Source organism: Lynx rufus, unplaced genomic scaffold (assembly GCF_022079265.1).
Source record: "Lynx rufus isolate CCGP_SWC_20201006 ecotype Redwood Valley unplaced genomic scaffold, mLynRuf1.p SCAF_7, whole genome shotgun sequence".
Lineage (NCBI taxonomy): Eukaryota > Metazoa > Chordata > Mammalia > Carnivora > Felidae > Lynx > Lynx rufus.
Genome location: NW_025814889.1, coordinates 37241885 through 37267322, shown reverse-complemented (window position 1 = coordinate 37267322; position 25438 = coordinate 37241885). Strand labels below are relative to the sequence as shown.

The following is a 25438-nucleotide window of genomic DNA, read 5'->3' as shown; positions in this document are numbered from 1 at the left end:
TTATTCTCTACTCTTTGGGGAGTCACCAAAAGTTTATGAACAGGAATGTGACATGTCCAGAAATGTGCTTTAAAAAAAATAATCACCTTTTGTAGAATGGATTGGAGAAGGGAAAAACACCAGTTGGAAACCTATTGTAGTAATCCAAGTGAAAGGTGACGAGACACAGAGTAGCAATTAATAGGATGATATGTATTTAAGAACCAGTCTGAAGATAAGATCACCATGATTTTGCTTAAAATATATATATAAGGGAGGGCACCTGGGTGGCTCAGTCAATTGAGCACCCAACTCTTGATTTTGGCTCAGGTCATCATCTCACGGTTTGTGGGAGCCCCTCATCCAGTTCTGTGCTGACTGTGCAGAGCTTACTTGGGATTCTCTCCCTCTCTCCCAAAATAAAAAAATAAACTTTAAAATTAAATAAAATAATAAAAAAATGTAAGGGCCAAAAGAGACACAAAAATACTGATTTTTGGTGTAACTAATAGAGAAAAATCACAAGACAGCAAAAAGTAAATTTAGGAGATGTCAAATTCCTTCTGGACATCCTTAAGTCTTATACAGCAAAGAGTCCCAGCTTTTTCATAGCAGTAGAGCCAGCTCAGAGGCTGAAGTGCCTTTCCCCCTACTCCTACCGTTTGTTCTTCTGCAAAGATGAGACTGCAATTGAGTTTTGAATTAGCTTACATTATTAAAGCCAGTTTCTCACATCTTTCAGGAAAAGGAAGCAGTGTCTGCTGATAAAAATAGTAGTATTTATATACATAACTCTCTGACGGTAGAGACTGAACCACAGGTCCTATCTTGACCCTAGGCCACCAGGTCATTGAAGGAGAAATTATCTTCTTAGAATCTTCACCTTGATATAAGCTTGTAAATTGCAACACATAATAATCCTGTATCCGTTGCATGATTATGCATCGCGTTTCTGCATGATTTTTTATGAAAACAAAGTAGTTGAACAAGTTTAAACTGGGGGTGCCCAGAATTAGTGCGTTCTGACCCCAAACACCACACTACCAGTACTGGGATGAACTGGGTTGCAATCCATTAACATCCTCAACCAGGGAAGCTGCGTGCTGAAGTAAAACTACATTTCCCGGCTATCTCTGCGCGGTTAGACGCGCAGCGAGGAAGGGCAGGAATGGGGCGTGAATAGCCCCAATAGAGTGTGAATAGCCTTCCTATTGGCGCACAATCCAAAGGGCCGTGTAAACTTGTGGGCGATTGGACCGATTTCGTGCACGCTCAGTGGCGCTGCAAAGCTACCGGATTTAAGTTTTGTTTTTCGGTTGCGGGTTTCTGACTCGGAGGTTTAGTGTGGCGTGAGTACAGAGTTTTGGGTTTGGGATGCAGGAGTGGGAGAACGGGCCTTGGGCTAGAAAAAATCTGGTGAGGGAGAAGTAAGTGCGGGTCCCGGAAGAAGGAAGTTAGGATGTGCAAAGTGAAATATTTTGAGGGTGCTGGAGGATTGGGGAGCCATAAACATGAGGGAGTCAACAGCAGGATGAAATATAAAAAAGAGTGTAGAATTTGGTGTCCTGGAAATGCGCTCCGGTATTCCCTCATCCCACAATAGTCTAACCCTCAATTTCCTCATTTGTAGATTAAAATATAATAAAAGTACTTAACCGAGTTGTTATGGGGGTAAATAAAATAAATGTCAAAGTACTAATCAAGATTTAATTTTAAGTAAACAGACTGTATTAAAAAACAAAAAAACCACTTAAATGAGGATATCACAGAGAGAGGAGTAGAAGCTAACTGAAACCCATTAATTTATCTATATTGATCTTTTGGGAGGTACTATAGTGAGTAATGCCCATTTTCTATCTGCAAGGAACATACCCTGCCATGAGAGAAATTATAGCAACAAAGAACTCTATTATGTTAACTTTTAGAGAATTACAGATGGTGTTCTTTTGCAGCTACATCATTTTGATAGATCAATTTGGATCGAGAGACTCTGGAAAGAGATGGAGGTAGTTAGTTTTCAGGTACTAACTGGATTTCATTAAGTGAATGGGGGAAGGGTGGGGATGGATTGATGTATGTTCCAGCTGGAGGGAAGCTCACCAACAAAGGCATGGAAGCAAGAAAGTTATCTGCAACGGGAGTATTTTAGGGGAAGAGAGGGAAATTAGGGGAGATAGGTTTGGTCCTTAGATAGAGAGCCATGACATCTAGGCTGAGTTTCATTTAATGCATTAGGCTATGAGGAGCCACTGATGAATATTATGACTTTTAAGAATATGGTGCAAAAGGGTGCCTGGTTAGCTCAGTCACTTAAGCATCCAACTCTCGACTTCTGCTTGTGTCACGATTTCACAAGTCATGATCTCACATTCGTGAGATCGGCCCCATGTTGGGCTCTGTGCTGACAGCATGGAGCCTGCATGGGATGCTCTCTCTCTCCCTCCTCCGTCCCTCCCTGGTTCTCTTTCTCTCTCAAAATAAATAAACTTAAAAAACAAAAGAATATGGTCCAAGGGAGACAAGGGTGGGTAGAACAGTTAAGCCATTATAGTAGAGCTGGGAAGAAGATATGGAGATCCTGAATAAACATGGTGATTGCCCAGAGAGACTATATGGGATTTTCATATGGTTGGATGAAGGTCAAGAGAAGGAGTAATGAAATAATGAATGTTAATTTTAAAGTCCAGGTTGCTTATGAGATGCTGAATTCGCTTTGAGGTGCTAAAACATATGTGACTTGAGTGATTTTTTTTTAAGTTAAACTTTTTTAAGTTAGACATTTCAAACTCCAGTGGGACATATAGGTGAAAATGTCCATTACATATTGGACATTCAAACCAGGATATTGAAAGATGTCATTTGTTCATTCAGTAAGTAATTGTTAGTTACTCTGTGCCAGGTAGTGTTTTAAATAATAGAGGTAATCATAAATGCAGTGGGGATAATGATGTTCCCACAGAAATGGATAGAGGAAATAGCAAAGAAAGTTGAAGACAGAACCTTTTGAACCAAGAAAGGAAAATTTTCAGTAAAAAATAATAATCTCCACTTATTGAGCACTTATGTGTCACTGTTCATCCTTTTTATTCATTATTTCATTTAATTCTCACACCAACCTATGATATATGCTATTTTCCCCATCTTCCTTTTTTAAGTGTTTATTATTTTTTGAGAGAGAGGCAGGAGCAGAGAGGAATGGGGACAGAGGATCCGAAGCAGGCTCTGTGCTTACAGTTGTGAGCTTGACACGGGGCTCAAACTCAAGAACCATGAGATCATGAACTGAGCTGAAGTTGGACCCTCAACCAACTGAGCCACCCAGGCTCCCCTATTATCCCCCCCCTTTTTTTTTTTAAGTTTATTTTATTTTGAGAGAAAAAGAGCAAGTGGGGTAGGGGCAGAGAGAGGGAGAAAAAGAATCCCAGGCAGGCTGCACACTGTCAACTCAGAGCCCAGTGTGGGGCTCAAACTCAAGAACTGTGAGATTATGACCTGAGCTGAAGTTGGATGCTCAACTGACTGGGCCACTAAGGCACCCCTAATTTCCCCCTCTTTAATAAGTAACTGAAATGTAGTGAGGTTAAATAACAGGTCTTGTTACACAGCTAATAAAGGGACAGAGCTTATACTTAAACCCAAGTCTGTTTAACTTTAGAGCCCAAGCTCCCAACTCCCAATATTTTTTGAAAAGGTGGTCAACACTGTCAAATTAAGTATGCAAAGCAAGGAGTGACTTGTTGGATGGAGGGTGGGAAACCAAGAAAGCAGTTAAATTTATTCGTTTGGATGTCTTGTGACCAAGAAGAATAACCAGTTCAGATGTAGTAGAAGTCAGATTGTGAGAGAATAAAACTAAATGAGATGTGAATATAGATAACTTTTTATAGATGTGCAGTAGTCATAGGAAACAGGAGTGAGGACAGTCGCTGACTCGGAGGGGGAAGAGAGGTTACGGGTTGTGGGAGGACTCTCTTAAAGTTCCAGGTTACTTGGGGGCGGGGTGGGGGGTGCAGTGCGGCAGGGCCTGGCTGGCTCATTTGGTAGAGCATGCAGCTCTTGATCTTGGGGTTTGGGTTTGAACCCATGTTGGGCTTTACTTTTACTTTATAAAACAAATAAAATGACTCAAGATTATTTAAAAAAAAAAAAGCGTTCCAAGTTACTCTTAAGTAGTTTTAGAACAGTGGCATTCATCTTTAAGATGTCACCTGGATTCATAAAATGGGATATTCTTTGGCTATATAAAAGAATGAAGTACTAATACACGCTACAGCACAGATGAACCTTGAAAACATTATGTTAAGTGAGAGAGAACAGTACTAGCCAACTGCAAAGGACCACATACTATATGATCTCATTCCTATGGAAGTCCAAAATAGGGAGATCTATAGAAGCACAAAGTAGATCAGTGGTTGCTTAGAGTTTAAGGGGAGGGGGGCACAGGGGTGATGGCTAAAGGGTAGAGGACTTCTTGAAGTGATGAAAATGTTCTGTAATTGTGATGGTTACACATATCTGAACATACTGAAAGCATTGAATTATATACTTTAAAGATTTTTTTTAACTATTTATTTTTGAGAGAGAGAGAGTACAAGCAGGGGAGGGGCAGAGAGAGAAGGAGACACAGAATCTGAAGCAGGCTCCAGGCTTTGAGCTGTCAGCACAGAGCCCGACGTGGGGCTTGAACTCACAAACTGTGAGATCATGACCCGAGCCGAAGTCAGACGCTTAACTGACTGACCAACCCTGACACCCCTGAATTATATACTTTAAATGAATGACTTTTGGAATGTGAGTTACTCTATCTCAATAAAGCTGTTTAAAAAAAAAAATGTTACCCATAATCCTACTATACCAACCCAATTACCATTTCTATTTTCTAGGTTATTTTTTACAAAAGACAAATTGGCCCGACTTGGAGAAGTTTTGTGGAAGGAGGTGAGTAGTCATTTTAAAGGAGAGAGTGAGAGGGGTGCCTGGGTGGCTCAGTCGATTAAGCCTCCGATTCCTGGTTTTGGCTCAGGTCATGATCTCACAGTTTCTGAGTTCGAGCCCTGCATTGGACTCTGCAGACAGTGCGGAGCCTGCTTGGGATTCTCTCTTTCTCTGCTCCTCCCCTACTCACACTGTCTCTGTCTCTCTCAAAATAAATAAATAAACTTAAAAAATGTTTTTAAAGGAGAGAGTGAGAAAAAGAGATGGTATATTTGAAGGGTTGGTTGGTAGAAGAAAGCTAATGGAATGACAGACAGAAACCAGTATTCTAGCTAAACTGGGTAGACTACTGACCAGTAGAAGAAGATGTTGAACAGAGTCTTTCAAATTCATATTGAGGATTTTTAAAAAAATTTACTGAGCATCTACTGAACCAGGCACTGTTTTTAATGACTGGGGATTTAGCAGTGAAAACAAGAGATAAAAAATCCCTGCCCTTAGTGAGTTTCCACGATCCAGTGTGGGGAGTCAATAAGTAAAATATATCAGATGGTGATGAAGTAAAGCAGAGAAGGTCAGTAAGGGGATGCCAGAGTGGTCAGAGGAGACTCACCAAGAAGGTGACATCAGGACCCTCAAGCAGCGGGAACAAGCCGTATAAATGAATGGGAGAAGAACATCATAAATACAGTAGAAATGTGAAGTCTGAAGTAAAAATTTGGCACGTTTGAGGAACAGCAGAGCCCGGTGTTGTTGGAGCAGTGAGCAGGGGGAGAGTAGTAGGTGGGGTCACAGAAGTACTGGGGTAGTCGGACCATGTAGGACTTTGTAAACCATTTTAAAGATGTTGGTTCTCTGACTAAAACAAAACAGCTTGGAGGCTTTTGAGAAGAGGAGCTTTGTGGTTTGAATTATATTTTAAATAATCACTCTAACTGCTATGTTGAGAATAGACTGTGGGGGGCTGCTCTAAAAGCAGAAGCAAAGACACCAGTTGAAGAGGCTGTTGTAGTCATCCAAGCAAGAGGTTGTAGTGCATTGGACCAGGGCAGTAGTGGCATGAGTGATCGTCAGATTCTAGATATTTGGATGGTAAAGCCAACAGGATTTGCTCACAGGGATCAAGTGTAGCATATAAGACAAGGAGAGGAGTAAAGTTTCTCCAACCGAGTTTTTTGTCATAAACAACTGGCAAGATGGAGGTAGTAATTACTGGAAGGTAGAATTCTGAGAGAAGAGCAGCTTTGGGTGGTAGGTATTTATTTAGCAGGAGCTTGGTTTTGGACCTGTTAAGCCTGAGAGACCTGTACGACATCTAAATGGAGATATGGAATAGGCAGTCAGATAGGCATGATCAGAGTCGAGGGCAGAGCCAGCGCTGGAGGGAGAAATTTGAAAACCATTAATGTGTAGATGGTATTTGAAAACTGACACTTTCTGTGGTCACCAAGGCAATAAGTATAGAGAAAGATGAGGAAGAACCCTAAAAGTACATGAGCAGAATATTACATCATCTTGCTCAAAATCAAATGGGTTGACAAAGCATGCTCAATAAGACAGTTTTCTCTAAAGTTAATAAAATAAATTCTCCTCTCCCCTCCTTCCTTCCCTCTTCCCCTTCCTCCTCTTGGTCTCTTTCCCTTTTTCTCTCCCCCTTTCTCCTTCTCTCCTCCCTCTTTCAGAGAACATGACTGTGAGGTTATCTTCATGAAAATTTCTATGATAAGGTTGTTCAAATAGAGGAACCCAAGGTCTGTATTAGCAATGGGAATGGAGATTGTAAATGAACTTTTGTAAGTAGTTTTTTCTTTCTCTAAGATAAAACAATGGGTAAAGAACACAAAATAAGGATAAAATGTCAGTGGCTTTGTATTTATTTTAAATTTAGCATAACTAGTCCTCTACCTTAATTCCCATACTGTCCCTTACTTGTCAAAAACTTTTCTGAATCTCTCTTCTATATCAGCAAAAGGATTGTAAATTTGTTTTGCATTGTTGCAGACAGCCTTCATATAAAGGAGGCTTTTCTTTTGTGTGTGCTTGTCCATTCTGATTTTATTTGAAAACAAGAACAATGAATGCCTTATGAAAATTCAAAGTCAGATTTTCGGGATTTGGAACAACTTTAAAGAGTGCTATATTTTATTTATTTTTTATTTATTTTTAAGCTGGTTTTTGTTGTTATTGTTGTTTTGTTTGTTTTTAGTAATCAGAACACCCAAGATGGGACTCAAACTCACAACCCTGAGATCAAGGGTCACATGCTCTTCTGTCTAAGCCAGCCAGGCACCCCAAGAGTCCTACATTTTAGGACAGCACGTTCTCACCAGCAGGTGCATCTGATGATGGTGGAGAGGGAATGAGTCTGTGCATCCCATCTTATACTGTTTTTTTCTGTTCCTGACCCCTCATTCTGAATTTTTGTGTGTTTGACAGGTGTGAAAAGGACAGAATGAACTTTACCCCAACACGAACCCCTGTCTCCAGAAAGTAAGCCATTTGTTTATTTTTGACTTGTTAAAGAATCAAGACTTCTGTAGCCTTAAGTGCAAGTTAACTTGGGAACTAGAAGGGTTTTAGAAGTGTATTTCCAAACTCTGGATTTAAACTATGTTAGACCTCATTTCTCTATTCTTACTATGTATTTTTTGGATTAAAAACTAGGACATATTAGGGGTGCCTGGCTCAGTTGGTTAAGCGTCTGACTCTTAATTTTAACTCAGGGCATGATCTCACGACCCACATCAGGCTCCATGCTGGCAGCGCAACGTCTGCTTGGGGTTCTCTCCTTCTCTCTCTGCCCCTTCCCCGCTTGCACTTTCTCTCTCTCCCTCTCTCTCTCTCTCTTTCTCTCTTTCTCTCTTAAAATAAATAAATAAACATTAAAAACTAGGACATATTAAATGTTCATACCAGAATGCAGGCAGTTTGAGTGAGGCTGGTATAGTACCTGTGGATGCTGGACGACAGAGGGAACAATCAGCATACAAACAGGGGACTTTTAATTCCGGTTCTGCTATTGCTACACAATAGATACATCTCATCCTTGTGGCCATCACTCCCCACTGCAGAATCTCAGAAGTACCTCTTAGTTCATCTACTAGCCTATTTCCCAGAGTTGTTATAAATAAAACTTCCTTTGAAAACATGAAACATGAAGTAAAAGAGTATTTCTGTCATGAGCTTTTAGTGATTGAGAAAATACTAAGTTTTTTTTTCCTTCCTGATAGCTGAAAGTAAATTTTAATATCTCTTCTGTATATGCTCACTTATTAAAGGTGTTGACCATGACCTTCGTTAGCTACAACTCTGGGCTTCTGGTATAAAGTTTCTCCACACTGCTGTGTATTTTGTTATGTTGTAAATTGTAGAGAGTTAGCCAAACTGGATTAATTTTCACAGGGTTTCTCCACTTCTGGGCTATTTGTTTTCCAACTTTCATTCTTTTAGCTGAAGGCTCTTACTTGCTAAACTTCTTGTCTTGCCTTTGATTAACCTTTGATCTGGTCTAGTCTTGGTCTGTGTAATTCAGATGTCTCTGATGCTAATATGATTGTGTGCTCACTAACTAGCCTATTTTCTAATCCTGAATCTTATATTTGTCATTTCCTTTCTTAATAAGTTTGCCACTTATATACTTGTTCCTAAGAACAGTTTCATTTTGCAAATTATAATCTTAAACAAATGGCAGTACCTTCTATATATGCATCTCCATACATTTTTCCATTTAATACTGTTTGGGTGATTCAGTAATATTTGAGTATCTCTAATTCACAGTTTCTAATAACTTTGAATAATGTTCCATTTATATGAATATACCACAATTTATCCATTATCCTATTGAATGGATGGAAGGCTTACCATTTTTATTGTTACAAACAATGTCATTATAAACATTTTCTTACATGTCAGCTTGTATATATGTGCATGAGTTTCTCTAGGACAAGAGGAGTAGCAGTTTTACTACAGTGTATAGTGTTCCGTTGCTATGCATCTGAAGAGCATTACATTTTCTGTTACTACCTGGTCTTACTTGGGTGATGTTTCATTTTTCTAAATGATCTTTTTATCCCTCTAACATGTATTTTGAATCTATCTTTAAGCCTTTAATACTTGGAAACCAGTTCACAAGATTTGTCACTAACCTGAAACATCAAACTTTGAAGGTTTATGAGCACCTTACTTCTAGCACTTTAAGAACATAAACCCCTTTTTTATTTAAGAAATTATAATGTCTCATAAACGTCCCCACAGTTTAATGAACATGCCCTTTGTAATGTCACATAGGCTGACAACTGCCTCCAAACATGATGTTGCCTGTGGCTTCAGTGGTCCCACCAACTGGAAGGGAAAGTCTTTCTTGGATTCGGTGGAGTCAACTCCCTTGCCTTCCACACAAGATCGTCTGGCTGTCCTCTGCCCTTCTCAGGAGCTTCTGGAATATTACCAAAAGAAGATGGCTGAGTGTGAGGCAGAAAATGAAGACCTGTTGAAGAAACTGGAACTCTACAAAGGAGCTTGTGAAGGACAGGTGAAAGAGATGGCGCATTGTGCCCTTTCAGGACTCTGATGGAGTCCATTCGTTACTGAGAGAAGTGCCAGCTTGTATCATAATCAGATATTTTATTTAAAGTTTATTTATTTATTTTGAGAGAGAGAGCACATGCACTTATGTGAGCCAGGGAGGGGCAGAGGGAGAGAGAATCCCACACAGGTTCCATGCTGACTCGGGGCTTGATCTTACTCGTGAGATCATAACCTGAGCTGAAATCGAGAGTCAGATGCTTAACTGACTGAGCCACCTGTTCACCCCCCCCCCCCTTTTTTTTTTAAGTTTATTTATTTTGAGAGGGAGTGAGAGCAAGTGGGGGAGGAGCAGAGAGAGAGAGAGAGAGAGAGAGAGAGAATCCCAAGTATTTCCACTGTCAGGACAGAGCCCGTTACAGGGCTCAATCTCGTGAACCATGAGATCGTGATCTGAGCTGAAATAAAGAGTCAGATGCTTAACCAACTGAGCCCCCTGGGCATCCCGACTTTTCAGGTTTTCTAAGTGTTGCCTGTCAGTTTTCTGACATCATGTCCTTCCTTCTAACCCAAATCCCATTGTGCTTCACTTCAGTGGCTGTACTGCCTGTACATGACCCCTTGCTTATTCTTCTGCTCTGCTTGCATAGCACAAATCCTAGCTATAACTTCATCTGGTTCTCCACCACCTCCTCTCCTGGAGCAGGATTTCTCAGTCTTGGCATTATTGACATTTGGGGCTGGGTAATTCTTTGTTGTGAAGACTGTCCTGTGCATTGTACGATGTTTAGCAGCATCCTTGGCCTCTACTCACTAGATACCAGTAGCACACCTCTGCCCCCATCCTCCCTGTCCCCAATTGTGACCATCAAAAATGCCTGTAGACACTGCCCAATTTCTCCTGGGGGCATAGGCAAAATTACCCCCCAGTTAAGAACCGTTCTCCTAGAACGGTCACAAATCATTACACAATAAAGTCACGGTAAACATATCCATCCGTATCGTCAGTCACTGTACAACAATTTTCTCACCTGTGCCATACCCTCACTCTCCTCCAGCCTGCCACCCCTTCTTAGCCCACTTCTCTCAGGCAATCTTGCTTCCTAGTTCACAAAGGAAATGCCAGCCACCTCGCATGCACTTCCTTCCTGCCCATCCACACACAGATACCTACACCTCTGTCCATCTCTCTTCTTCTTTACTGCTGCAGAGGCAAGATGTCTCTGCCTGTTCAAGGTGAATTGATCCAGAACTCTCCCTGGCCCCCAATCCTCCTTCCTCCTAAGAAACCCTGTTTCATCCGCTCTCTTCTCTCCATGTTCTGTTTTTAACTTCTTGCATGACATTGGCTTTTTCTCCTCAGTATATAAACATACTCCAGTCTTTCCCAACTTAAAGGAAGAAAATGCCGTTCTGTAGTTATGCTTTTCCCTGTCGACCCTCTTTTCTCAACCACACTTCTAGAATAGTTTGACTTTATCACTCTCTCAGCGACTTCTTGACTGCAGTTTGGTCTCTGTCCTCATTGCTCCATGAAAACTGTACCTCCTGTGGTCTCTAGAACCTACTTGTCAAAATGATCTCTTCTCTTTGTAGCCTTTGCAGTATTTGTCACCATTGACCTTTTTCTGCAAACTCATCCTTTCTTGATTTCTGTCATTTTTCTTTCCTAGGTTCTGTCTTCACTTCTCTGCCCAGTTCTTCTCAGTCTCCATTCACAACTCCCTTTCCTTAGTCTTAACTGTCTAAGTTCTAGATTCCACCGTATGCGGTCTCATCGTATTTGTTTGTTCTACTGCTACATCTGCGATGATGACACCAAGTAACTGATGGGGACTCCCTTTTCTCCCTGAGCTCCATGCTAACATGCCCACGTCTGAGCTCCTTTCCCCTTTGCTCCCCTACCCACACATTCATATATGCCACTAACACTTCCCCTTATCTCTTCACTTGTCTTTATTCTTTGTCCAGTAAATGGTATCGTTGCCTGCCGCACTCCCCAGCCCCTACTTCCTTCATTTGGTAGGTGCTATTGCTTCTGCTTCCTTAATGTCACTAGATCCATTCTTACAGCTTAATCGCTCTTGCCACAACACTAGTTCAGACTCTTGTTACGCCTCCCCTGAGCTACTCCTTACCAGTATCCAGCCTCCGGCCCCATAAGTCCCCAGTCTGCCTCTCACTATCCACTCCAGTAACACTGAAGTACTTGGAGTTTTCCAGACACTTACAGCTCTTTGATGGTTGTGTATTTATGTCTCTTTCCTGAGAGTACGCCTCCCTCCGCTTGTCTCCAACAGTTTTCATCTTTCAAGTTCCAACTTTTTGGTTGCATTCCCTGACTTCCCAAAACCTTAGAGGTTTTACCCCTGCCGTGCTTTCCCCTCTGCCGTTTTATTCTGTATGCTCTTTCATGAAATAATTATTTCACTTTAATTGTTGGCATGTCTCTTTCCCCACAAAATTCTTCAGCTCTGTAGCCAAAAATCATACCTTTTTATCTTTGTCTTTCCAAAATTTTATAATCCTTATTACATAGAAAGCATTAAAAAAAAAAAAAAAAGGTGTGACTAGAACAGGTAGATCATTTGGCATTACAGGGTTTTGTAATCTGTAAAAGATACGAGAGCTTTGATGTTACATGCAAACGTCACACTCACCCTGTAGCTTTTAAACCCTAGTCTATACACACCTGTTGTCATTTGAATTCTGTGTTGGTGAAACCATTCACTTTGTGATATATCTACCTGAACTGAGCCACCATACCCAATAAGAGATGCTCCTATGAAGTCAGATATCTTTTCAACTACCTTTTTTTTTTCCCTCAGCATAAACTAGAATGGGATTTGCAGCAGAGGGAGGAAGAGATTGCTGAATTGCAGAAAGCCCTAAGTGATATGCAGGTCTGCCTCTTCCAGGAACGGGAACATGCTTTACGCCTCTACTCTGAAAACGACCGACTGAGAATCAGGTGCCAACTAGCAGAAGGGAAATATTGGAGTTCTGTTTCTAAATTAAATGAAACAAGATAAATATCTCTATGGCCCTTCTCTTAGGTTGTGTTCCCCAGGAAGCAGACTCTGAGATGGATACGAATGCCCGTAGGATGGTTAGTAGGTAGACTTTCAGGAATACCATCTATGAGCAGATTTGGACAGAGGAAGAATTTGAACTGTGATTCGATGGTAACAGTTAGCTTCAGCTGAGCTCTGAGGCCAGGACAGCCATTCAGAGGCAAAGGGGTTGAACATTTGTACCCCACTCATTGGATGTAGGCTGCCACCAGGGAGGGGATATAGACTTGGGAAAGGCTGCTGCCTTCAGCCTAGGGCAGTTGCTGGAGAAGCTCTTGGGTGAGAAGTGTCTTGATCCTGAAGGTAGCATCTGAGCAGTGGTCCACGATGTGGAACCATCCACTACTAAATTTTTTTTAAATTGTGGTAAAATATATTTAACATGAAATTTACCATTTTAGTCATTTTTAAGTGCATAGTGCAGTGGCATTAGGTATATTCACATTATTGTGCAGCCATACCACTATCCATGTCTAGAATACTTTTTCATCATCCCATATAGAAACTCTAAACAATATCTCCCCATCTCCCCTCCTCCTAGCCCCCAGTAACCACTGTTCTACCTTCTATCTATGTATTTGACTTCATATAAGCAGAATCAGATAGTATTTGTCCCTTTGCATCTGGCTTATTTCATTTAGCACAATGTTTTCAAGGTTCACCAATGTTGTAGCACACATCAAACTTTCATCCCTTGTTAAGGCCAAATAATATTCCATTATATGTATATACCACATTGTGTTTATCCCTTGGTCCATTGATGGACATTTGAATTATTTCCATCTTCTAGCTATTGTGAATAACACTGCTGTGAACATTGATGTACACATACCTGTTCAGGTCTCTGCTTTCAGTTGTTTTGTATATATACCCAGAAGTGTGATTGCTGAATCAAATGTTAATTCTATGTTTAATAATTTTGAGGAACTGCCATACTGTTTCCCATAGTGACTGTACCACTTTATATTCCCACCCACAGTGCACATAGGTTTCAGTCTCTTACTGAATGTGCATACCAACATTTGTTCTTTATTTTTTTTAATACTAGCTATCTTAATGGGTGTGAAGTAGTATCTCATTGTTTTGGTTTACATTGCCCTAATGATTAGTGATGTTGACATTTTCTGACATGTTTATTGGTCATTTGTGTATCTTTTTCAGAGAAATGTCTATTCAAGTCCTTTGCCCATTTTTGAATTGGGTTCTTTGATTTTTACTGTTGTTTAGTTTTAAGAGTTCTTTGTATATTCTAGATTGAATCCCTTATTAGGTAAGTGATTTCCAAGTGTTTTCTCCCATTCTGAGTGTTGCCATTTTACTCTGTTGATAGTCCTTTGATGCACAAAATTTTTTTATTTTTGTAAGGTCCAGTTGGTATATTTTTCTTTTTGTTCCTTCTGCTTTTGATGTCATGTTTAAAAAATCATTGCCAAATCCAATATCACTTTGTTTTCTTCTAAGAGTTTTATAGTTTTAAGTCTTATATGTAGGTCTTTGATCCATTCTTTCTGAATTAGTATAAACACCTGATGTTTTAAAAATTAGAGCTAAGGTCTAAATATATCTTACTCAATTTTAATTTGATGTTGCCATTGTCGTAAAAGTAAATCAGAAAGGAGGTCTTTTAAATAGGAAAATTTACTTCCTCTGAACACAATATGTGCTTACTCTATGAGAATTGCAGGGAGCTAGAAGACAAGAAAAAGATTCAGAACCTCTTGACCCTTGTGGGCACAGACACTGGAGAAGTGACCTATTTTTATAAGGAGCCTCCAAACAAAGTAAGTAATCTTTGGTACAGCATGGTAAGCATGGCTTTTATAAAATACAGGATGGGGTCCACAATAAGAGCAATTTTGGTACTTATTAAAGAAGATAGAAGGAGAATTAAATGTCATAGCCCCTAAGTTTTCAGAGCACTTGCTGTAATTACAGACAGTTTTATGATTTTATTTATTTTTCTCCGAAAAAACCTTGGGAAGTAGTATTGTTTACCCCATTTTATTGTTTGGAAATCTAATTTTTTTTAAATGTTTATTTATATTTAAGAGAGATAGAGACAGAGTGTGAGCTGGGGAGGGGCAGAGAGAGGGGGAGAGACAGAATTTGAAGCAGGCTTCAGGCTCTGCAGAGCCCAATGTGGGGCTCAAACTCACGAACCCTGAGATCGTGACCTGAGCTGAAGTCAGATGCCTAACCAGCTGAGCCACCCAGGTGCCCCTATTGTTTGGAAATCTAAAGCATAGAGGAGTAGATGTTTTGGGGGGAGATTAGAGAGGAAAGCAGGAGCAGAGTTAGTGTGGGAGCAAGTTGCAATACTCAGGTTTCTTTTTTTTTTTTAATTTTTTTTATTTTTGAGAGAGAAAGAGATACACAGAGCATGAGTGGGGGAAGGGCAGAAAGAGAGGGAGACACAGAATCCCAAGCAGGCTCCAGGCTCCAAGCTGTCAGCACAGAGCCCGACACAGGGCTTGAACTCATGAACTGTGAGATCATGACGTGAGCTGAAGTCGGTCGCTTAACCAACTGAGCCACCCAGGCACCCCTCAGGTTTCTTTTTTAATCTGAAGTTTCTGCTGATAATAAAAGTAATGCATGGTCTTTATTAAAAACAGATAGATTTGAGAAATCGATCATATAAGAGTGGCAGTGTCGCATAATTCTATATCCCAGAGAAAAAACTCTTTTTCCATTCATATAGAAATATTTGTGTATGTATAGTATTTCCATTTTTATACTTGTATAAACAGTGCCTCAATGAGCATCTTTATGTGTATCTACATATACATTCTTTGGTGTTACCGTTATTTTCCTAAAGGCCTTTGTCAAGGATCCCCTCCCCCTTTCTTTCAGCAGATATTACTAGATAACTCTGAAATTTAATTTTTTTAGTTTGTATTACCAGCACTGAGTTTTATCCAATTTGTTACTTTGTCCACTTTGGTATCTCACATACATGACATCCTTATATGATTATGGCAATTTTGACAAATTTGATATATGAATAGTGTTTGACCTACAGAAATAAAGCTAAAAAGTGAAATATGACATCTTATAGGGAGGCTAATTCTATACTTTTTTTTTTTTTTGCCTTTTCAGGTCAGCATTTTCCAAAAGACTATCCAGCCTGTAGGTATATGTGAACAGAATGAATTTTCCTCAGCTTTCAGAGCAGGTACTAGCCACATTATTACAAATTCTCATTGATGCAGAATTCAAAAACATAGTGCACATGATTAGAAATTTTTTCTACTATGTAGTGATAATGAATATTCATAGTGATGTCTTTGGTGGTTTCAGATTTCACTGAGCTTTCTTTCCTTTAACCTTCCTTGATGTTTTAATAAAGTAAAATAAAAAATACATAATTAACATGATGATAAATCATAAAACAGACTTGGACAACTTCTGGGATCACAGAATATTAATTCGATTCTAAGCCTCAGTCTCTTCTCTTTCTTTTTTTTTTTTTTAAATGGAAATCTTAGTTTTATATCTTTGCCTCTTTTTAGAAAATTAAGATGTAACTGACATATTACACTTGTTTTAAATGTACAACATAAGGATTCAATATTTGTCTGTGTTACGAAATGATCACCACAGTAAGTCTGGATAGCATTCATCATCCCACATGGTCATGCATTTGTTTTTCCTGTGATGAGAACTCTTAAGATCTGTTCTCTTAGCATGAGGTTCTTAAATCATTCTAGGAATTTTGTTCAGTGTAATTTTAGTGTTGCTTGTTTTTTTTAATATAATTTATTGTCAAATTGGCTAACATACAGTGTGTGCAGGGTGCTTTTGGTTTTGGGGGTAGATTCCTGTGATTCATCACTTACATACAACACTCAGTGCTCATCCCAACAAGTGCTCTCCTCAATGCCCATCACCCATTTTCCCCTCTACCCCACCTGACCCATCAACCCTCAGTTTGTTCTCTGTATTTAAGAGTTTCTTACAGTTTGTCTCCCTCCCTCTCTGTTTGTAACTATTTTTCCACTTCCCTTCCCCCATGGTCTTCTGTTAAGTTTCTCAAGTTCCACATGTGAATGAAAACATATGATATCTGTTTTTCTCTGACTGACTTATTTCACTTAGCATAATACCCTCCAGTTCCATCTACATTGCTGCAAATGGCAAGGTTTCATTCTTTCTCATTGCCAAGTAGTATTCCATTGTATATATAAATCAAATTTTCTTTATTCATCAGTTGATGGACATTTGGGCTCTTTCCATAATTTGGCTATTGTTGAAAACACTGCTATAAACATTGGGGTATATGTGCCCCTATGAATCAGCACTCCTATATCCTTTGGATAAATTCATAGCAGTGCTATTGCTGGGTCCTAGGGTAGTTCTATTTTTGATTTTTTGAGGAACCTCCACACTTTTCTAGAGCAGGTGTGCCAGTTTGCATTCCCACCAACAGTGCAAGAGGGTTCCCATTTCTCCACATACTCGCCAGCATCTGTTGTTTCCTGAGTTGTTAATTTTAGCCACTCTGACTGGTGTGAGGTGGTATCTCAGTGTGGTTTTGATTTGAATTTCCCTGATGATGAGTGACGTTGAGCATCTTTTCATGTGTCTGTTAACCATCTGGATGTCTTCTTTGGAAAAGTGTCTGTTCATGTCTTCTGCCCATTTCTTCACTGGATTATTTGTTTTTCAGGTGTTGAGTTTGGTAAGCTCTTTATAGATTTTGGATACTAACCCTTTATCCGCTATGTCATTTGCAAATATCTTTTCCCATTCTGTCAGTTGCCTTTTAGTTTTGTTGATTGTTTCCTTTGTAGTGCAGAAGCTTTTTATCTTGATGAGGTCCCAATAGTTCATTTTTGCTTTTAATTCCCTTGCCTTTGGAGATGTGTCAAGCAAGAAATTGCTGCAACTGAGGTCAAAGAGGTTGTTGCCTGTTTTCTCCTCTAGGGTTTTTATGGTTTTCTGTCTCACATTTAGATCTTTCATCCATTTTGAATTTATTTTTGTGTATGGTATAAGTGGTCTAGTTGCATGTTGCTGTCCAGTTTTCCCAGCACCATTTGCTAAAGAGACTGTCTTTTTTCCATTGGATGCCCCTTCCTGCTTTGTCAAAGATCAGCTGGCCATACACTTGTGGGTCCAATTCTGGGTTCTCTATTCTATTCCATTGGTCTATGTGTCTGTTTTTGTGCCAATACCACACTGTCTTGATGATTATAGCTTTGTAGTAAAGACTAAAGTCTGGGATTGTGATGCTTCCCGTTTTGGTTTTCTTTTTCAACATTACTTTGGCTATTTGGGGTCTTTTGTGGTTCCATACAAATTTTAGGATTGTTTGTTCTAGCTTTGAGAAGAATGATGGTGCAATTTTGACTGGGATTGCATTGAAGTGTAGATTGCTTTGTGTAGTATTGACATTTTAACATTTATTCTTCGAATCCATGGAATGTTTTTCCATTTCTTTGTGTCTCCTTCAGTTTCCTTCATAAGTTTTCTATAGTTTTCAGCATACGGATCTTTTACATCTTTGGTTAGGTTTATTCCTAGGTATTTTATGATTCTTGGTGCAATTGTGAATGGGATCAGTTTCTTTATTTGTCTTTCTATGGCTTCATTATTGGTGTATAGAAATGCAACTGATTTCTGTACATTGATTTTTGTATCCTGTGACTTTGCTAAATTCATGTATCAGTTCTAGCAGCTTTTTGGTGGAGTCTTTCGGGTTTTCATGTAGAGTATCATGTCTGTGAAAAGTGAAAGTTTGCCTTCTTCTTTGCCAGTTTTGATGCCTTTTATTTCATTTTGTTGTCTGATTACTGATGCTAGGACTTCTAACACTGTGTTAAACAACAGTGATGAGAGTGGACATCCCTGTTGTGTTCCTGATCTCAGGGGAAAGCTCTGTTTTTCCCCATTGAGGATAATATTAGCTGTGGGCTTTTCATATATGGCTTTTATAATATTTCAGTATGTTCCTTCTATCCCAACTTACTTGAGGGTTTTTATTAAGGAACGATGCTGTATTTTGTTTTGCATCTATTGACAGGATCATATGGTTCTTATCCTTTCTTTTATTAATGTGATGTATCACATTGATTGATTTATGAATATTGAACCAGCCCTGCAGCCCAGGAATAAATCCCACTTGATCCTGGTGAAGAATTCTTTTTATATGCTATGGAATTCGATTTGCTAGTATCTTGTTGAGAATTTTTGCATCCATGTTCATCAGGGATATTGGCCTGTAATTCTCCTTTCTTTGTGGGGTCTCTGTGTGGTTTGGGAATCAAGGTAATACTGGCTTCATAGAATGAGTCCAGAAGCTTTCTTTCCATTTCTAATTTTTGGAACAGCTTGAGAAGGATAGGTATTAACTCTGCTTTAAATGCCTGGTAGAATTCCCCTGGGAAGTCTGGTCCAGGACTCTTATTTGTTGGGGATTTTTGATAACTGATTCAATTTCTTCACTAGTTATGGGTCTGTTCAAATTTTCTATTTCTTCCCATTTGAGTTTTAGTAGTGTGTGGGTATCTAGGAATTTGTGCATTTCTTCCAAGTTGTCCGGTTTGTTGGCATATAATTTTTCATAGTATTCTCTGATAATTATTTCTAGTTCTGAGGGGTTGGTTGTGATAAGTCCATTTTCATTCATGGTTTTATCTGTTTGGGTCCTCTCTTTTTGAGGATTCTGGCTAGGGTTTTATCAATTTTGTTTATTTTTTCAAAAAAAACAGCTCTTAGTTTCATAGATCTACTGTTTTTTTGGATTTTGTATTGTTTATTTCTGTTCTAATCTTTATTATTTCTCTTCTTCTGTCTTGGGGTTTCTTTTCTGTTCTGCTTCTATATCCTTTAGGTGTGCTGTTAGATTTTGTATTTGGGATTTTTCTTGTTTCTTGAGATAGGCCTGGATTGCAGTGTATTTTCCTCTTAGGACTGCCTTTGATGCATCCCAAAGGGTTTGGACTGTCATGTTTTCATTTTCATTTGTTTCCATATATTTTTTAATTTCTTCTTTAATTGCCTGATTGATCCATTCATTCTTTAGTAAGATGTCCTTTAACGTCCATGCATTTGGAGGTTTTCCAGACTTTTTCCTATGGTTGATTTGAAGTTTCATAGCATTGTGATCTGAAAATGTGTATGGTATGATCTCAGTTCTTTTATATTTTTTTGAGGGCTGTTTTGTGACCAGTATGTGATCTATCTTGGAGAATGTTCCATGTGCACTCGAGAAGAATGTGTATTCTGCTGCTTTTGGATAAAAAATTCTGAATATATGTGTCAGGTCCATCTGGTCCAGTGTATCATTCAGGGCCATTGTTTCTGTATTGATTTTCTGCCTAGATGATGTGTCCATTGTTGTAAGTAGAGTACTAAAGTCCCCTGCAATTACCATGTTCTTATCAGTAAGATTACTTATGTTTGTGATTCATTGTTTTATATATTTGGGTGCTACCAAATTGGGTTCATAAAACTTTATAATTGTTAGCTCTTCTTAATGGATAGACCCCGTAATTATGATATAATGCCCTTCTTCATCTCTTGTTACAGCCTTTAGTTTAAAATCTAGTTTGTCTGATAGAAGTATGGCTACTCCAGCTTTCTTTTGACTTCCAATAGCATGATAGATGGTTCTCCATCCCCTCACTTTCAATCTGAAGGTGTCCTCAGGTCTAAAATGGGTCTCTTGTAGACAGCAAATAGATGGATCTTGTTTTTTTATCCATTCTGATACCCTGTATCTTTTGATTGGAGCATTTAGTCCCATTTATATTCAGTGTTATTATTGAAAGATATGGATTTAGTGTCATTGTGTTATTTGTAGGTTTCATGCTTGTGATGTCTCTGGTCCTTTGTAGTCTTTGCAACATTCCCCTCACAGAGTTCCCCTTAGAATCTCTTGCAGGGCTGGTTTAGTAGTGATGAATTCCTTCAGTTTTTGTTTGTCTGGGAAAACCTTTATCTCTCCTGTTCTGAATGACAGGCTTGCTGAATAAAGGATTCTTGGCTGCATATTTTTCCTATTCAGTACATTGAATATTTCCTGCCACTCCCTTCTGGCCTGCCAAGTTTCAGTAGATAGGTCTGCTACTACCCTTATGTGTCTACCCTTGTAGATTAAGGCCTGTTTGTCCCTAGCTGCTTTCAGAATTCTCTTTATCTTTGTATTTTTCCAATTTCACCATGATATGTCGTGCAGAAGATTGATTCACGTTACATCTGAAGAGAGTTCTCTGTGCCTCCTGTATTTCAATGTCTGTTTCCTTACCCAGATTGCGGAAGTTCTCAGCTATAATTTGTTCAAGTAAACCTTCCATCCCTTTCTCTCTTCTTGTTCTGGAACTCCTGTGATACAGATATTATTCTGTTTCATTGAATCACAGTTCTCTAATTCCCTCCTCGTGGTCTAGAATTTTTTTATCTTTTTTCTTGGCTAGATCTTTTTCCATCATTTTATCTTCTATTTCACTTATACTCTGCTCTGCCTCTTCAATCCTCGCTGTCACTGCATCTAGTTTATTTTGTACCTCATTTACAGCATTTCTTAATTCATCCTGACTACTTTTTATTTCCTTGGTCTCTGCAGCAATCGATTCTCTGCTGTCTTTTATGTTTTTTTTCAAGCCCAGCGATTAATCTTATGACTATTATTCTAAATTCTTGATCAGATACAGTGTTTATATCTGTTTTTATCAACTCTTCAGCTGTCAGAATTTCTTCTGAGGAAAATTCTTCCATTTTGTCATTTTGGCTAGTTTTCTGTCCCTTATGTGTTTTAAAAGCTTGTTATGTGTCCTGCACCTGGGAGCACTACTATATTAAAGAGGGGTCATATACTGTCCAGGGTCTGGCCCTTCAGGAGGTGTTTTTTGCAGTGTGTTATGTGCTCTCTGTTGTTGTGACTCTGGTTGCTTTATCTCCCTACTCATAATGATGTTTTGGACCCTCCACCAGGTGTGCTTTGATTTGTTCATTGAAGTAGTCCTGGAAAAAAAAATTTTTTAAAAAAGGGGGTTGGGGGGCAGTGGTGGTGGAAAAGGCCCTGTCCTGTACAAAGAGAGAAATGACAGGGGCGGGGAAAAGGAAAAAAAGAAAATTAACTGGGCAGAGAAACTATATGGCTTAATCCAGAGAGAGAAGAAAATAAAGAAAGAGATATAGAACAGGTATAAAGAGAATAGGTTAAATATGTCTGCTTAAATAAACTAACAACCAGAATACAGAATAACCAGACTAGAGAAGGGAAGAAATAAGAGGGAGAAAAGGAAGAAAACATATGTATATATATATATGTGTATATACATATGTGTATATATATATATGTATATATACACACACATATACACACACATATATATATACACACACACACATATATATGTGTGTATACATGTGTATGGGTGTAAATACACACACACACACACATATATATGCATATAATAAGAATGATCCAAGAATTAAATCAGAAAATGCAAAAATGCTGGACTGATATCTGATGGTGCCTTGGAACTGGTGGCAGCACTGGTCTGGAGGAGAGGCTGTCTGGTCTGGTTAGTGTCAATCTTGCTCAGGTAGACACCCAGTTACCAGGTGCAGAGGGGTGTGGTTTGGTGTAGGCAGGTTCCGCCTCCACTGTGGGCCCTCTGTCGGTTCCCTGAGGCCCCACCTTGTTGGTGATGGGAAGAAAAATGGTGACATCCCAGTCTCTCCTCCCCAGACCCCCAGTGTCCCAAACCACTCTGTTCAGGCCATCCTCACAGTACTGCACAGTGGGAGTGGGGCTATTTTTTTCCCCCTCTCTCTTGCTCCACAGTCTCCCATGCCTGGGCTCATCTGGGGTTCAAACCCAGATGTCTTAAAGGGTCCCGCTCTGGGCACCCCACCAAAGGGCCTCCTCTCAGTGCCACATGGGTCCGAACGAGGCGGTTTGTCCTGCTCTACTGACTCTGATGCCTCCCTGGTGCTAGGCTGGGATTTAAACCCTGATGCCTTAAAGGGTCCTGCTCTGTGCACCCCCCTTCCTGGGAAGTGCTGCTCCACCCCACCGATAGATGGCCTCTGGCTGGCAGGTGCAGGCAGGGTCCTAGCATTGCTTATTTTTAAAATCCCCATCTTTAGAAAATTGGGTGATAAATCACAACCAAATGTTTAGACTTAGTTTTCCTTATTCCTTACCTTTTCTGATTAAATAATATTTTATGAAGAGAATAGATACAACTCCAAAGGAAAATTTAGTGTTTATTCTTTAGAAAGGTAAATATTATTATCCAGAAGACATCCTGGCATAGTTCCTTTAGAGAGATTCCCATTTGAAAAACTATTACTATAGCCATTGGGTGTTTTCATTCTTCTTCCTTTTCTTCTCTTACAGGTAAACCCAACCAGACTCCTCTGCAGAGCTAATGTTGATGCTCAAATAGCTAAGAAAAACTAGGTAAGGGTCTTGATTAATTTTTGTTTTCTGTTTTAGATTCTAAAGTAAGCAAAAGAAAACCAGCAATGAGAGAGAAAGAAGAAAGTTCTGAGCAATACCAGGGAGACATACAAACACTTACCCTGCAGGTAAAGAATTTATTTTGGCAGACCAGAACAGTTTCTGTCCACAACTTTAGCTTTGTGTAGCATACCTTTGTTATCATGTAAATATCTTCTTACATACATGTTACATCTATTCATCAAGTGATAAAGAAAATATAGGTTGTTCCTAATTTCCAAGGAAATTATTTTATATCTTAAAACCATTGTTCTCTTTTGAGCCATTCTAGAAGCGCTATTCTGAACCTTCTATTCCTTCAGCTTATATACAAAGCCTTACCCAACAAAACTATCATACAGTAAGAATTCCCTTTGTGATTGGCCTAGGGGATCTGTGCTGATAGATTGACCTCTGGGGGGGTAAATCGGTTTATTTAAGTGCATGTATTCTACGGGTGCCTGGGTGGCTCAGTTGGTTGAGCGTCTGACATCGGCTCAGGTCATGATCTCATGGCTCATGAGTTCGAGCCCTGCATCAAGCTCTGTGCTGTGACCTTCAGATCTTCTGTCCCTCTCTCCCTCTGTCCCTCGCCCTGCTTGCACTCTCTCACAAAAAATAAATAATTTTTTTTTAAAAGGTACTTTGGCCTAGGAAAGTCATGAATCATCCTATTACCATCTGGTAATTGTGTATCATTTGCAACCAGGATTTTTCATCTAGTTGCACTCAAGTTCCTGTCCTTACTGGGGAGGAGTAACAACAGAGCAGTCTGTTGCTTTAAATGACAGTTTCTGCCTTTGGCTAGTATCTCCATTTGGAGTCATGACAGCCAGAATCAGAGAAGGAAATTACATTATACTGATTTTGCCCCACCTTTTAAAGTGAAAAATGAAGAAGAGTCATTCTATTTCTGTGCAACGAGGGGTTCTTAAGAGGAAGACAGTCCTAAAATTCCAAAATAGGAGATAGTGAAAAGATGAGAATCTTAGGGTAGAGGAAACTGTATTTTCTAGCTTTTTGTGTGTGATGTAAATGCTTTGTTTAGTGTGGACAGAGCTTGCTCTTTTGTAGCCTAACCCCATTTATAAGACATTAAATAAAAAGGAGAACACTTAAGATTTTTCTTCTATTTGTTTTGCTGCTGTGCTTTTGTTTGTGGGTTTTTGTTTGGCTTTTTACACTTTTCTGGAGCAAGGCTGGCTTTTAGAGGTAATAAATAAATGGAAGCAAAGCAGGAGTGGATACGCCACACCCCATTTGGCCTACCTAGGTGGAAGCGCTGCAGGCTCAGCTGGAGGAACAGACCAGGCTTTCTCGAGAGCAAGTTGAAGGGCTCATAGAGGATAGACGGATTCGCATTGAGGAAATACAAGTGCATCAACAGAGAAATCAGGACAAAATCAAAGAGCTTACCAAAAGGTGAGTGTTCAAGAAAGCTGTACCTGACAGATTTTTGCATTTTTCTGAGTGGCTTAAAAGTGGACTGTCCTGGGGCGTCTGGGTGGCTCAGTTGGTTAAGTGTCCAACTCTTGTCCTGCCCTGTATGCACAATAGGCACGCAATAAACATTGAGTACTTGATGATCCTTATCAAACTGCACCTTACTGCTGCTTTTCTGTGTTAAACATTCTACATTTAAAAATTTTTTTCATGTTACGTTTTTCATCGCTTTATTTTTTTTTTTTTTATTGTCATCTTAAACTTCTCTAGTGCCTCTTCCTCCACTTGAAAGTATGGGGATTAAAATTGGATGTGATACTTAAATTAAGATTTCTGGCCACTGCAGAGTAGGAACTGCCTTCTGGCTCTTGCCGGCTCTGTTTCTTTGAACACAGCAGTGTGTTTGCATTTGGCCAGCACTCCTCCACCTTCGTTTTTATTTTTGGTATTTTGGCCTTACGCATAGCATTTTCAGTTTTCATTGGATTTTAATTGTTTTTAAGGGAACAGTGTTTTCGTTATTTATTTATTTATTTAAAAAAATTTTTTTTTAACGTTTATTCATTTTAGAGACAGAGAGAGACAGAGCATGAATGGGGGATGGTCAGAGAGAGAGGGAGACACAGAATCTGAAACAGGCTCCAGGCTCTGAGCCGTCAGCACAGAGTCCGATGCGGGGCTCGAACTCACGGACCGCGAGATCATGACCTGAGCCGAAGTCGGTCGCCCAACCGACTGAGCCACCCAGGCGCCCCTAGGGAACGGTGTTTTTAAATTTTCATAGTAATTTGTAATTTTACAATTGTCTTCTAGAATATTAATAACCATCCTGGTTAACATCATCTACATATCTGAGCACATGATCAATCCCTTACATTAGATAGATCATCCTAAGAGTATTGAATGGCATGAAATCCAAGGCCATTAGTGACTGTCTTTTGGGTCTCTTTCAAACCACTTACACATTAACAAGATCCTACTCGCCCACTTTGTAATTGAGAACATAATGTAAGATAGAATAAAATAA

General features: G+C 39.4%; 1 protein-coding gene across 3 annotated transcripts in view; it reads left to right on the top strand.

The window, feature by feature from the left end:
* Positions 1-1277: 1277 nt before the first annotated feature.
* Positions 1278-25438, top strand: part of CCDC77 (coiled-coil domain containing 77) — a 30596-nt gene continuing 6435 nt past the window's right edge. The window contains exons 1-10 of one of the 3 annotated variants that reach the window (XM_047066694.1): positions 1301-1328; positions 1932-2000; positions 4863-4917; positions 7351-7404; positions 9202-9445; positions 12267-12409; positions 14197-14293; positions 15612-15687; positions 22966-23057; positions 24242-24390. In XM_047066694.1, coding sequence (XP_046922650.1) covers positions 7367-7404; positions 9202-9445; positions 12267-12409; positions 14197-14293; positions 15612-15687; positions 22966-23057; positions 24242-24390 — 839 coding nt within the window. In that variant the 5' untranslated portion in view covers positions 1301-1328; positions 1932-2000; positions 4863-4917; positions 7351-7366. Of the gene's footprint in view, positions 1329-1931; positions 2001-4862; positions 4918-7350; positions 7405-9201; positions 9446-12266; positions 12410-14196; positions 14294-15611; positions 15688-22965; positions 23058-24241; positions 24391-25438 lie in introns of all 3 variants that reach the window. The other 2 variants (XM_047066695.1, XM_047066693.1) reach the window with 2 other exon arrangements.